At 41.0% G+C, this 12851-nt stretch overlaps 2 protein-coding genes across 4 annotated transcripts in view; both read left to right on the top strand.

The window, feature by feature from the left end:
• Nucleotides 1-12851, top strand: part of LOC135336491 (WD40 repeat-containing protein SMU1-like) — a 63662-nt gene that overhangs the window by 14079 nt on the left and 36732 nt on the right. For all 3 annotated transcript variants that reach the window (XM_064532308.1, XM_064532309.1, XM_064532312.1), the window contains exons 7-8: nucleotides 308-403; nucleotides 759-1013. In XM_064532308.1, coding sequence (XP_064388378.1) covers nucleotides 308-403; nucleotides 759-1013 — 351 coding nt within the window. The remainder of the gene's footprint in view (nucleotides 1-307; nucleotides 404-758; nucleotides 1014-12851) is intronic.
• On the top strand, nucleotides 1938-4939 carry LOC135336520 (scavenger receptor cysteine-rich type 1 protein M130-like). The gene is made up of 7 exons (XM_064532359.1): nucleotides 1938-2059; nucleotides 2343-2550; nucleotides 2843-2976; nucleotides 3209-3410; nucleotides 3663-3799; nucleotides 3934-4188; nucleotides 4351-4939. The coding sequence occupies exons 1-7, from the start codon at nucleotides 1960-1962 to the stop codon at nucleotides 4713-4715; spliced, it is 1401 nt and encodes a 466-aa protein (XP_064388429.1). The 5' UTR covers nucleotides 1938-1959; the 3' UTR covers nucleotides 4716-4939.

Raw genomic sequence — 12851 nt, forward strand, 5'->3', positions numbered from 1 at the left:
ATGATTTGTTCCAAGGGTCATTTTTTGGCCGTTTTGATAGACTTCATTTGCTCATCTGAAGCATGCATGGTACGTTTACATTCGCAGGTGAATTTGAGTGGCAGCTAGTAACTTTAGCCATTAGATGAACACACATAATAATGGGACTGTTCTAGTTTAGCATTTTTGAACGCCCTTACATGTAACTTACATGTACTTTTGTTAAATGTTCCACTATTTCAATGATTTTCCTGAAAGCTTAAAATGGGATATGATCAACTGGTGGTGTATGGCTGGCACCTGTGTATAATGGTTGTCACCCCCTCAGGATAGTTTCATGATGATGGAGGACTCTGTGCTGTGTGTGGCCTTCAGTAGAGACAGTGAGATGCTTGCCACTGGGTCACATGGAGGGAAGATCAAGGTACAGGCACAGACTGTGTGATACCTGTACCTTGATGTGCTCTGATACTATCATTATGGAATGTAGTACCTTGTAGATGAGTACGCTGTACAGCTGTACTTTAATACCATATTCCTTTTATCAAGAATTAACGTGATCACTGTCAGATTTGGTGTGGTGATTTTTGACCTGTTTGGAGCAAGTAAATTTTCTACTGCACCTTGGTCGACCACCCGCTTGATATTTTGAACCTATATTTTCACCCACTTGTGCAAAATCCTAAAAGAAACCCTGAGTTTCAATATAATTATACGCACCCATCTCTGTTCTGATTACAGGTATATACATATTCCCAACCCTCCGCTCAACCCTCCAGGTGTGGAAGCTGCAGACTGGTCAGTGCTTGCGTAGATTTGAGCGTGCCCACTCTAAGGGGGTCACAAGTGTACAGTTCTCACGAGACGGCTCTCAGCTGCTCAGTGCTTCTTACGATCAGACGATTCGTATCCATGGTCTCAAGTCCGGGAAGACGCTGAAAGAGTTCAAAGGTCACACGTCTTTCGTGAACATGGTGACATTTGTTCCCGACTCTCCGCAGATTTTGTCGTGCAGTAGCGACGGCAGTGTTAAGGTGAGAGAGTTATGTAGTTCAATATTACTTTGTGCTACCTTTGAGTGGTGCATTTAATGCTTATCATTGATTTAGCTCAAGAACTGTGGAGTTATTATGAAACTCGCTTGCTGTTACAGGGGTGGCCCTTAGATACCTCATGCCCATGATACCTGCCACGGATGCAGGGCTCTCTCCTCTGATGACACGGCAGTTAGTGTAATAGAGTGGAGACTGATGTCAGAGACTGCACCACCACTGTCCTCAACTCCTCACAGTACAGTTCACAAGGCGGAGCAGACTGTAAGTCATAAAGAGTGGAATTGTGAACTTGTAACATTTCATCATTGGACCACCAATTCTAGCTTTGCCTTTGGCAATTAAATGACCTGCACTACAAATCTTTACCTTCATTTCGTTGTCCAAGTTTAACTGTTAAGTACTTGAACCTATACACAAGCACACGCACACGCACACACACACGCACGCGCACGCACACACACACACACACACACACACACACACACACACACACACACACACACACACACACACAGGTGCCCCTTACTCCTATCCATACTCTGAGATCTTCCTACTAGACGGTGCTGGACCAGCTGGTAACTTGTCTTAAAATTTAAATAATGCACTTTCATACTCATTTGTACCGTATAACCGTACACCGGGACATTTTCTAGGCGCTTAGTTTTCAATTTTTCATGGGTTAGCAATCCTCTACAAAAAATAAGCTAACGGTGGACGTAACGTGCATACATGTCAGTTTTGAAGCAATTCCACAAAAGCTAAAATTCCGCGCTGTACAATATTATGCGTGTACTGTAGCTGCATGCATTGACTAACTAACTATGGTAACACATGCTCTGTAATTCCATGTATGAGTTTTTCATCCCAACTGCTCATGACTTCTCTCACCTCATGCTCCTGCAGCTATGGAGATGACCTGTTTACAATGGACGGTCAGTGTCTTGGTTCTGAGACTCACCTACTCAACTGTGTACAGCCTCCAGCAAACAGCAGTCAGTGCAACTCACTGGTCAGACTTCAGTGTGGTGAGTCCCCTAACTCTCTCTCGTATAGTACAGCATTAGCCATGATCTTTACCTCTACTGTACTTGTACTACTACTGCTGTTTTACTATTGCTGCGATAGATCAGTTTGCAAGTTACATAATTATACTGTTGGTAGGACCCAGTTATTGCAGTATCCTTGTAAAGTTTTAGTTAAAAGCAAGCAAATTTCTTGATCAGCTGGGAAACATTTTTTTTACTGCTCTCCTTGTATACATAATATTCTAACTACAACCCCCCCCCACACACACACACACACACACAGCCACAAGCCTGTCCTACTCCCCCTCCCTACGACTGGTGGGTGGTCCCATTTCCTCGCTAACCAATCAACCACTCTCTGGCAGACTTGAGGTAAACTTTGACGGTGTCTGGGGGGCTATAGGAAGTACTGGCTTTGACCATCTTTCGGCTCATGTGATCTGCACTCAACTAGGCTATGCCTCTGCAAGACAAGTATTCAACAGTTCTCGGTATGTGATTTTGGGGAGCATAAAAACGTTGGTACACAGCAACTGTATATGTACAGTATGTATTTGCACCATATCCTCCATTTCTGCATGAGGATACTCGACAGTGTTTAACCTATACAATGTACAATGTATATGGGATAACGCGGTGTGTTTATATACATTTAGTACTTGTCAGTTGTTGAATGCCCGTAATGTGAATTTGGAGCATTCAATATTTCAGTCGTGGCCCACTCTAGGAATATTTTTTGTAGTTTCCTATAATGACATGATTTGATGTCATTCTTTATTCCAGGTTTGGTACTGGAATGGGACCCACTATTCTGGACCAAGTCCAATGCCAAGGCTCCGAGTCGTCTCTATTCCAATGTCCCTATTCCGTGGAGGTGGGAGAGACTCACGTCAGCAACAGTGTGGGCATTGAGTGCAGTAAGTCTCAGTGTGTACAACTACATGTACATGTACAAACTGCTGCATTTGAATTTGGCTTGAAAGAAAATAATAAAACACATTTTAGCTCTCAACAACTTCCTCTCTCTTACCAGAACCCTACAAATACTATATATACTACATTGTAGGTCTATGTATTGAATGGAGACATTATTTAGTACAAGAATCGTTTTTTTCCCTATCACGCTAATCGTTCACCCCCCTCGTATAGGTGAACAGTTGGAGTTTGTCGATGGATCCCTAAGACTACTAAACAATAATAACACTGACGACACTTCGTCTGGTTCATTGGAGGTGTACACGTATGGAGTGTGGATGAGTGTGTGTGGTGTGGGCTTCACCATGGAGACGGCTACCGTGGCTTGCTCACAGCTCGGCTTCATAGACGCTCTCAGTTACTGCACCGACTCATGGTGAGTTAAATAACCAATTCAATGTCATTATTCGAAATAAACTGTTGCAATCTGCACGCAATTTAATTTCTTATCAAGTGGTATTTTAGATCTTGCTCAATATTTTACAGCCATTTTAAATAATTAGCTATAGAGAACGGCAACTCAAACCTGAGAAATGAAAGTTCTGATTCTTTCTTGCCCATCAGTGTGTTTCTAGTTTTGAATGCAGCTGCAATGTTCTTACTACATTTCCTGCTCTTCCCTCTGCAGTTTTGGTGAAGGTGGTGAATACGTGCACCCTGTTGAGTACCAGTGTGGGGGGTCCGAGGGTTCGTTACAGGAGTGTGGGGGGTCAGTCCGTGTCAATACCCCCTGCAATGACTCAAGCAACATCGGCCTTGTCTGCAGTAAGTGCTACTTGCTGGAATCATGCATGGTGGCTGTACATTTGCCTTTAAATTGGGAAACATTTTTGTAGTTTTGAGGGCTATATAGATTTCCTCTTAGCAATCTAACTAATGAATATTCATCACCTCTATAGGGAGACCTCCAACTATGAAAACCCCCATCATGACCACACCCACTGCTGCTATGGTAACACCGGACGCTATTCCTACCCCTACGGTTTCTACTATCATCCCTGGCCTGAGTGATACGTATTTCTATATTATCGTGGGTGTTGGAGGTTCGGCAGTGTGTGTGTTACTGATCGGATTTCTGGTGTGTTGCATCTGCTGTGTTGCTAGGAGACGTCAAAAGAGGCGTGGCACTTGGCGGTCATCCGTACACAATAATGGTAAGTCCTATACGATTACAAGCTAGGTTATAATATTATTCGTCAAGTGTATTATCTTAGTGTGCCCTAAATTGAGCGTGTAGTGCAATTTCATAACTTTCAGTGTCAAGCCACACCCACGCACACACACACACACACACACACACCCACACACACACACAGGAACTCATCAAAATGGCCCTAGGCTAAGCAACAGTAATTCTCGATGGTCACACGAAAGAAACTCCAAACTAGCGATGGAGAAAGTCAGCGATTTTAACGATCCCCTGAACCCTGCTGAAATGAATGGCTTCACTCACACACCGAGCTCTGCCTCTGACAGTGACCCTAACTTGGACTACAAACCAGAAATGTCGCTGGAATTGAAACCGGAACATTTCGATCCACACTACGAGAATTTACCGCAGAGGCCACCTAATGTTACTGTAAGCAATACGATATATTTAAGTGAAGGCTCCAGCCCAGCGAGCCCACCCCCTGGTTACGACGAACTCGAGTTTTTACCTCATACTGCAACAAATGTATGATGGTCACATGACTAATAGACTTCAAAAACCACCATTAAATATACGAACAATTTCATAATAATTATTATTCTATAATAATTTATTTGCAGTAATTATTTTATCATGTCATTTTTTTGCTCCAACAAGTCTCTTAATGATTAATTTCTCTCCACCCCATTCTGCACGTATTGTACACATAATTATTGTAGTCACGTGTTAACAATCTGATCATTTGAAATAACGAATTCACATATTCCATGCATGCATCGGGTGCAAGGCTAATTATAAAATATAGGATTCTCTTATAATTATAATAGAGTATTCTGCATAATTCTAGTTCCTTTCTAGTATAATAACTAGCTTACTATAATTATAAACCAAAGTAAATACCGGCCTGTAATTAGCTAGCAGTAGCCATTGATCTCTTTGGACACACCCTTTAATTATTCCTGTGGATGTAATGCGCATGCGCGCTCATTCCGATCCAATCATCGATCTTTGTCTGAAGGCTGGTAAGCCACAAAACACTACCATAATTATAACAATATAGATAACAATATGCATGTACACAAGTGTTTTCTTCTTAGATATTATATACACTGAACTACAGATCCTGGAAGAATCAATTTTCTTCTTTCTTGAGGTCCTGGTAAGCCACATAATACAACAATAGATGCATGTAAATAAGTCTTTTCTTCTCATATAGATAAGCTAACTTTAATATAAAATTCATTATAGAAACTAATATAACACTCTAATACTTTTCAGCGAAAGCAAAAACATGGCGAGAGGCATTAGCACAGCGCCTGCTTGAACACTAGTTACTGAAGCGCACGGATGCGTGTCTTATACCTTCTCTGGGTATGGCTTGGGAGAGCTTCAGCTGTGTTGCTAGGAGATATCAAAAGAGGCGTGGCACTTGGCGATCGTCCGTACACAATAATGGTAAGTCCTATATATATACAATGTAATGCTAGGTTATAAGGCTGTCTGTAATCAGTGGACTGGACTACTGGACTGGACTGGACTGGACTTTGACCTGACTATTGCAACACCAATTACCGTTGATTCCTTTTCCTAATAACAAGACCACAATACTGAACAAATTAATGATTGTAAAAACTTAACACATGTACATCTAGCTACATTACAAAACACCTACTGTGGCAAGAACAAAAATTAATGCTTGTCTTTAGGTTTGCATGATGGAAGACAAGAGCATGTTTAGCTTTCTGTATAGGAGGACAGGTAACTGGCCTAGCTGGTTGAGACTATGATGCATTCTTGCTTAATTGAACTACAATTGGAGCATCTATATATAGAACTGTTGTTTTTAGGCTCAAACGTAGGTTAAATTAAAAATGGTACATTGATTGTAAACACTTTCGATAAAGCGTGTCTGCTTCTCTGTTGAGCCGTGGAGAGTGAATATTTGCCATCTTTCATAGTGTACGAAGATCGAGTCTATGTGCATGCTCTGTGTGCATACTCCTGTCGTACTTTCCATGAAGCCGTTGCACATACACACTTATCTTTTCTAGTAAACTATAAACCACAAACAAGACGGATGAGCATCCCCTCCCTGCTATTTGTATCAGATCCGGTCGTAGTAGATACAAAGGATGTTATCCTGTACAAGGAAAATCACTTGAAAAAGGTGCTGTTTCAGGAGGGATTTGAAAAAAGGGCATAAATGTGACAGGGCCTAGGAAAACAACCCTTATGGAGCAAACTAATTAATTGTATTTTAGTGCTTAATTAAATAAAGCAGTGCTTAAGCTTCAAATTGATTACAATATCACTCACTTTGCACCTCCCTACCCCAAAATATTTTCAGGTGAAAGGGGGACAGTATTGACCTACCGTTTTGAGAAACTAATGTTCCAAGTTCTATCCGCATACAAGAACAGCATGAAAAAATTCAATGGCTGCCTTGTAACGGCTATACAAAAAAATTTTCGGATAAAAAATTTTTTTTTTAAGTTAGAGGAGATATTGAAGTTACTTCTTATGAAAGAAAACCAAAATCCTAAAATAGTTCTAAATATTTTACTTTGTAGTGTACTGAACATTATTAGTTTGCTCCCATAAGGGTTGTTTTCCTAGGCCCTGTCACAAATGTTTAGAGACACACTTGGGAACTGTTTACTCACTGTAGATCTACCTGTAACGTTTCCCGTGTTTGTGTATAATTTAAATTTATTTCTCCTACTTTGAGCCTGTGTTTAACAGTTCAATTGTCGTGCAAGCAAGAATGCTGCTTATCATTGTGTTCTTATACTTGAATAGGTATGTTTGTAATGTATAGCTAGATATCTATGTTGTGTTTTTTGTTTTTTAATCATTTGTCATTGTGGTCTTGTTATGAGGAAAAGGAATGTAATTGGTGTTGCAATAGTCAGGTCAAAGTCCAGTCCAGTCTAGCCTCGATCCCAGGCCGCACTTCCCACTTCACTTCTTTCCTATGAAGGCCGGTGAAGGAGGCTAAGTGTTCAGTCCAGTCCAGTAGTCCAGTCCACTGATTGCAGACAGCCCGGCTATGATAATATTTGTCGAGTGTATTATCTTAGTATGCTCTAACTTGAGCGTGTAGTGCAATTTCAGAACTTTCAGTGTCAAGCCACACCCATGCACACACACACGCACACACACACACACACCCACACGCACACACACACCCACACACACCCACATCCACACACACACACACACACACGCACACACACACACACACACACACGCACACGCACAGGAACTCATCAAAATGTCCCTAGGCTAAGCAACAGTAATTCTCGATGGTCACACGAAAGAAACTCCAAACTAGCGATGGAGAAAGTCAGCGATTTTGACGATCCTCTGAACCCTGCTGAAATGAATGGCTTCACTCACATACTGAGCTCTGCCTCTGACAGTGACCCTAACTTGGACTACAAACCAGAAATGTCGCTGGAATTGAAACCAGAACATTTCGATCCACACTACGAGAATTTACCGCAGAGGACTGTGAGCAATACGATATATTTAAGTGAAGGCTGATAATGACATAATGAGACAAGCCGCCCGCTCGCTAGCCTTGAATCCAGGCCGATTAAAATACGTTTTAATCGGCGTGGTCTCGAGGCTACCCGCCCGCATGCATGCATGCAATAATAGAAACTTCAGGACCAGAAACCAGAGTGTCACTTGGAGTGGCCTTACCTAAAAAAAAGGTCATCACTTTTCCTCAGCATGCGCATTAAATGGCCCTCCCCACAATTCTTTTGAATGACATCATTCTAGTAACTATGCGTGCAGTACAGTACAGAATAGATCGACAGATCAGAAGCTATTAAAGTTGGAGTTAATGGAGCACAAAAGAGGGGGGGGGCTCTAGCGGATTTCGTGAGTTAGCAATCCTACACGAAAATTAAGTCCACGAAAATTGTTCTTTAATTAGAATTGTCTGCTATAACGTGCAAAGATTTAAAGACGTGGCTTCCGGTAAGCAGTCATTCCGCGAACATTGTGCAACAAAATGCTTTTAGAGGTCAATCCACGAAATATAAGTGCCTCGAAAATTTCGCGCTATACAGTATAATGCTCGATGACATTGCAATGAACGGAAGTGGATTGAAGGAATTAGACACTACTTGATAAAATCTACATGGGAAGTACATGGGAAAAGTGCCTCAGAGCAGGTATACTATGGGACTTAGCATATACCTGCAGATTTACTTAGTATACCCAGTATCCCATTGTCAAGCAATTGTATTGTAGTCAAGCCTCAAAGGCAAGGTTTGCGCATGCGCACTAGTTATGTTATGTAGTCTACAGTAGATACAGGTATTAGAAAGTTCAAATAAAGGTTTCTAGCCCCTTCTCTTCATTCCAAGGCCTGTGAAGGAACCTAGCATATATTGTACAGCCAGAAAACTTCTGTTTCCATTAAGCTCCTCTTCTATAATGACTGTGTGGGTTCATTGTCACAAACAACAACAATTATTATAAGGCCACTCCAAGTGATACTCTGGTTTCTTGTCATGATAACATCGCTTATTGGGTTGGTGTTCAGTATGCTTACTTATATAACATATTATAATATAATTATTGGATCAATCGAAGACAGAGTAATATTGAACATATTTTTATACTTTATACCACCTGCAATAATGATGATAAGCTTGATAGGAAACATTATTCTACTTATCTGGTTTTGTACTTTATGGAGAAGGCAAATCACAAGGAGAAGAGATGTATTAAAAGAAATCGGATTGTTTATCACTCTATTCCTCATTACTATGCTTGTGTTTTTGATGGGTTTTTTCCCTATCTTTTCATCTCGATGGTTTACAGCCTTACAACAAACAGTTATTGCAACTTTTATATCGTTTTTCCCACTCCTAGTTTTTGGCTACTTGTGCTACAGCTTTCGTAGCCGAACAAGACATGTGAGGTTTGCCAACAGAGCAGATATCGAGACGGCTGGTCCAGGACTACAAACTGCTCCACCCTCTACTAGAGTCAGCCTACCTACGGACACAGCCGAGCATGCTCCCAACTTTCTGAGTCCAAGTACAGCTGAGCCTTCAGAGGTGACGCCATTGATAACATGAAGGACTGATATATAGCATTAATAGCATTAGCTATAATAATGATTATAAATGTACAGATCAGGTGTAATTCGTACAACAATAAATAATGTAGTAATTCAAAGTTCCAATGTTTCGAGGGAGAGGGTCTGCGAGTCCATTGTGCCCATCACTGAGGCCGCATTTCCACGCTGTACTGCGACCGACAGCCTTTGCAGTAAGTAATGGGAGGACTTCTGATCTCCCGTGACACGTGCAACGCGCCCACCTAATTCCTTAACAAATGTCTTAGACTTAGGCCCTAGAACACCTGTAGTCTCTATGGCTAGTGGGGTGAAGCAGTGCAGTGAACCAAGGCTGGTGTATTTGGCCTCCTTCCTCTCTTCTGCTCCTGCAGCTACAAGCCCTGCATCCGAAATTTCATGTAGTCTGGTCCCGCTCTGTTTGGATTAGCGAGGGTCTACTGTGTACTTTGATTTACACAACCTGATGCGTGGGGTAGATCTATAACAAGAAAATGAATATAATTATAGCCACAATGAAGTCACATGTTGTGGGTGCATGTGTAGAAAGAATCTATATATGACTTTATCAAGATAGTATAGCTTTGCTTTGAATAGCCAATGACTAATTAGTTTCAATTTACCTTTTAATATTATAATGGCTTTGCAATTTATAAATAATACGAGTGATGCAAGCTACGTTGTGTTAATGCTTCTCCCTATGTTTTACTTCGCTCAAGTATTAAGAGTGTATAATTATAGAAGAGGTAAATAAAGTTTGCTTTGTATAAATGTTCTGTTAGGCCACTCCAAATGACACTCTGGTTTCTGGTCCTGAAGTTTTTCTAATTGCATGCGGGCGGGCGGCTTTTCTCATTATGTCATTATCAATTTCACCTTATGAACTCATTATTTTGCAAATGAATATCATTATCACACTATTATTTTTGTACCACGTGGACCATTATGCGCATGCGTAGTAGAAATAATGGGATAGAAATCCAATAGAATAAAATCTGATGCGGGCGGTAGACCCGTCAGCCCCCCTTTGCCTACGTCACAGAGTTGTGTTGTCCGCACCACAAATATTGTGGTGCTCTAAGTGGCTGATAAGTGTTTGTAGTAAGTTGTGAAACCACACAGCTGCACTGCTAGATTTGGCAAATCTAATTATGTGGTTTCATACATCCAGCCTCTAACCACTAACCACTTATCAATGCCACTTAGACCTCTGCACAAGTATAGCTAATGTGTAATTTGCCAGACAATATGATATATCGGCTGGTCTACGAGACTACACCCAGGCCACATATTCAATTTATCTTTGTCACATGCAGTGGACCAGACGGCACAATAATTATAGGACAGTTGGGGTATATAATTATATAGATATAGCCACTGAATAGATATAATCCGAAAGACATCCGAAATTAGTTAAATAGTTAGCGTATGCGCAAGCAGTCGATACCAGCTGGCCCACTCTCAGAGGAAGTGCGGCCTGGGATCGAGGCTAAGTGTAGGCATGCAACTGCAGCTTTGCAGCTCTTTCCTGGCTCTTGTATATATATAATTATACTAACAAACAGCTAGCGCTTTAGTGCATGGCTAATTCATATAAGTTGAATAGAAAGTTTGTGCGAACAGATGATGCTATAAAAGATTTCTGAAAGACTGCAACAGTCTTCACTGTGAGTAAACAAGCCATAACTCGAGAAAGAAGCTTTAGTTTGCTAATCCACAAATCAAAATCCAAGACAACGTGGCTATAGAAGCTGTTTTTTTCGTCGCATTGCAAGTCAACCGTATAGACAAACAGACAGACCGAACACACATACAGTCAGCTTACCGTATCCTTCGTGCGGATACACCTCGAGGTATAATAACATAATTATATAATTTTATAGTATACATGCTCTGTATAAATAGTAAAACTGTGGTGCAACATGCAGTGACTTTGATGCATGTGCTGACAGATAAACTAGCTCTGTCAGATCTTAATTTCCTCAGATTCAATATAGGCAGTGCTCTGAAGGTTACTTCTCTGGATTTGTGATCCCTCCTGATTGACACACAGTTGATCACTGCCACATATTGTGGGTCCTACACATGATAGAAAAACATTTAGTAGTGGGTCCTAATTACAGCCTCTGCTAGCTCTGTTTAGCAAACCAATCAATTTAAGATCTATAGTAATTTATGTTATCGATCAGGAGCACATGAGGCTCCTGATGTTATATGTTAAAGCAATTCAGTCAATATGAAGTATATATACAGGGTGCACAATTTAAATATCGACAGTTCAGGTAGCAAAGGATCACATGTACTGTATACCTCGCTTGTGCATGCGCACCAAGGAATAATGATACCACGAGTTGCACATATCACACTGGAGCATTTCATCGTAGGAGTCAGGGCGGAGACAAGGGCAGTATATATAGTAATCACAGTGCTGGAAAACCTCTCTGGTCTCTTGCGGCTATTCAGTTCTTTTGACTTTGGAAATCTTCTGAGTTAAAAGCAACTCATTTTGTCTTCATTTAGGATAATTTGATCCAAATTGAATGCGTGGTATATGCAGCGGCAATAGCAAATAAACCACAGTTGTTGCTGCCATGCACTGTATATCGGCACATTAATACTGTATCTTAGCTATATACATACAAGACCCACAAATTAAGTGTGAAATTGCTAGGATTGGCCAGGGGAAACACCAAAAAGCAAAAAAACAAATAATAAAGCGGACGAGAGCATAACTCCAATTTGTTACAACATCATTCATATGTAGATGTTAACAAGTATACTCAACTATACCTTTCTTGTTAAAGCTAAGTAGTCCTTTGCTTCTTCAGAGGTGGCTCCATAGAGAATGTAGTTTTGTGAGATGAGGGGGCGTCTGGCTTGTGAGAGGAGGGAAAATCGCAGTTTTTCTTCCACAGCTTCTAAAAATGGAGTGCATGAAAACATACTATAAAGAGAAAAATTGATGTGCATATAATTAGCTTCAAAATCTAGAAACGCATGCATTATAATTATATATACCTCGCTTGAACTGGGTCTTTCACAGGAGTACTCGTCAAAGGAGGGTTAAACTTATCGAGAGATTCATCATTCTGATGGTTGTCTGATCCTTCGGAAATAGGATCCGTGAAGAGATTGCCTATATACTGGTGAAGAAAGGCGATCGCTTAGCGTTCCCTCTATGATGGTCCGCAAGGCTGGTTGACCCGTAAACAGAAGGTCCAGCAGCAGTGGATCACTAGGTAACAAGGATGCGAGTGGCTAGTAGGGATCAAAACGGGATCACTTTTAGTTCTAGTGTAGATGGTGACATTCAGATTAAAACTGTAACACCCTTCCCATCGCAGTGATCAATGTGTTTTGATACAAGGTCAGTAATTTTCATGCTTGTGTGCTGAAACAGGTGGGCGTTTATCTGGTTAAGCATTATTTAAAAAAACATGAGCTCTGGTGACGCTTGGACACACATGCATGCACAGCACAAGTTAATCCACAGGTCCAAAGCATGCAGAGTGAAATTGTACGAGAAGATATTTCACAGTATGTGCAGTGTATTATACCACCACCCC

The sequence above is a fragment of the Halichondria panicea genome, chromosome 5 (genome assembly GCF_963675165.1).
Source record: "Halichondria panicea chromosome 5, odHalPani1.1, whole genome shotgun sequence".
NCBI classification, from domain to species: domain Eukaryota; kingdom Metazoa; phylum Porifera; class Demospongiae; order Suberitida; family Halichondriidae; genus Halichondria; species Halichondria panicea.

Coding starts and splice junctions, on each gene's coding strand:
- LOC135336520 (XM_064532359.1), top strand. CDS start 1,960: ATGGACGGTCAGTGTCTTGGTTCTGAGACTCACCTACTCAACTGTGTA. Junction 3,800..3,933: donor CAACATCGGCCTTGTCTGCA/GTAAGTGCTACT, acceptor TCACCTCTATAG/GGAGACCTCCAACTATGAAA. Junction 4,189..4,350: donor GTCATCCGTACACAATAATG/GTAAGTCCTATA, acceptor ACACACACACAG/GAACTCATCAAAATGGCCCT.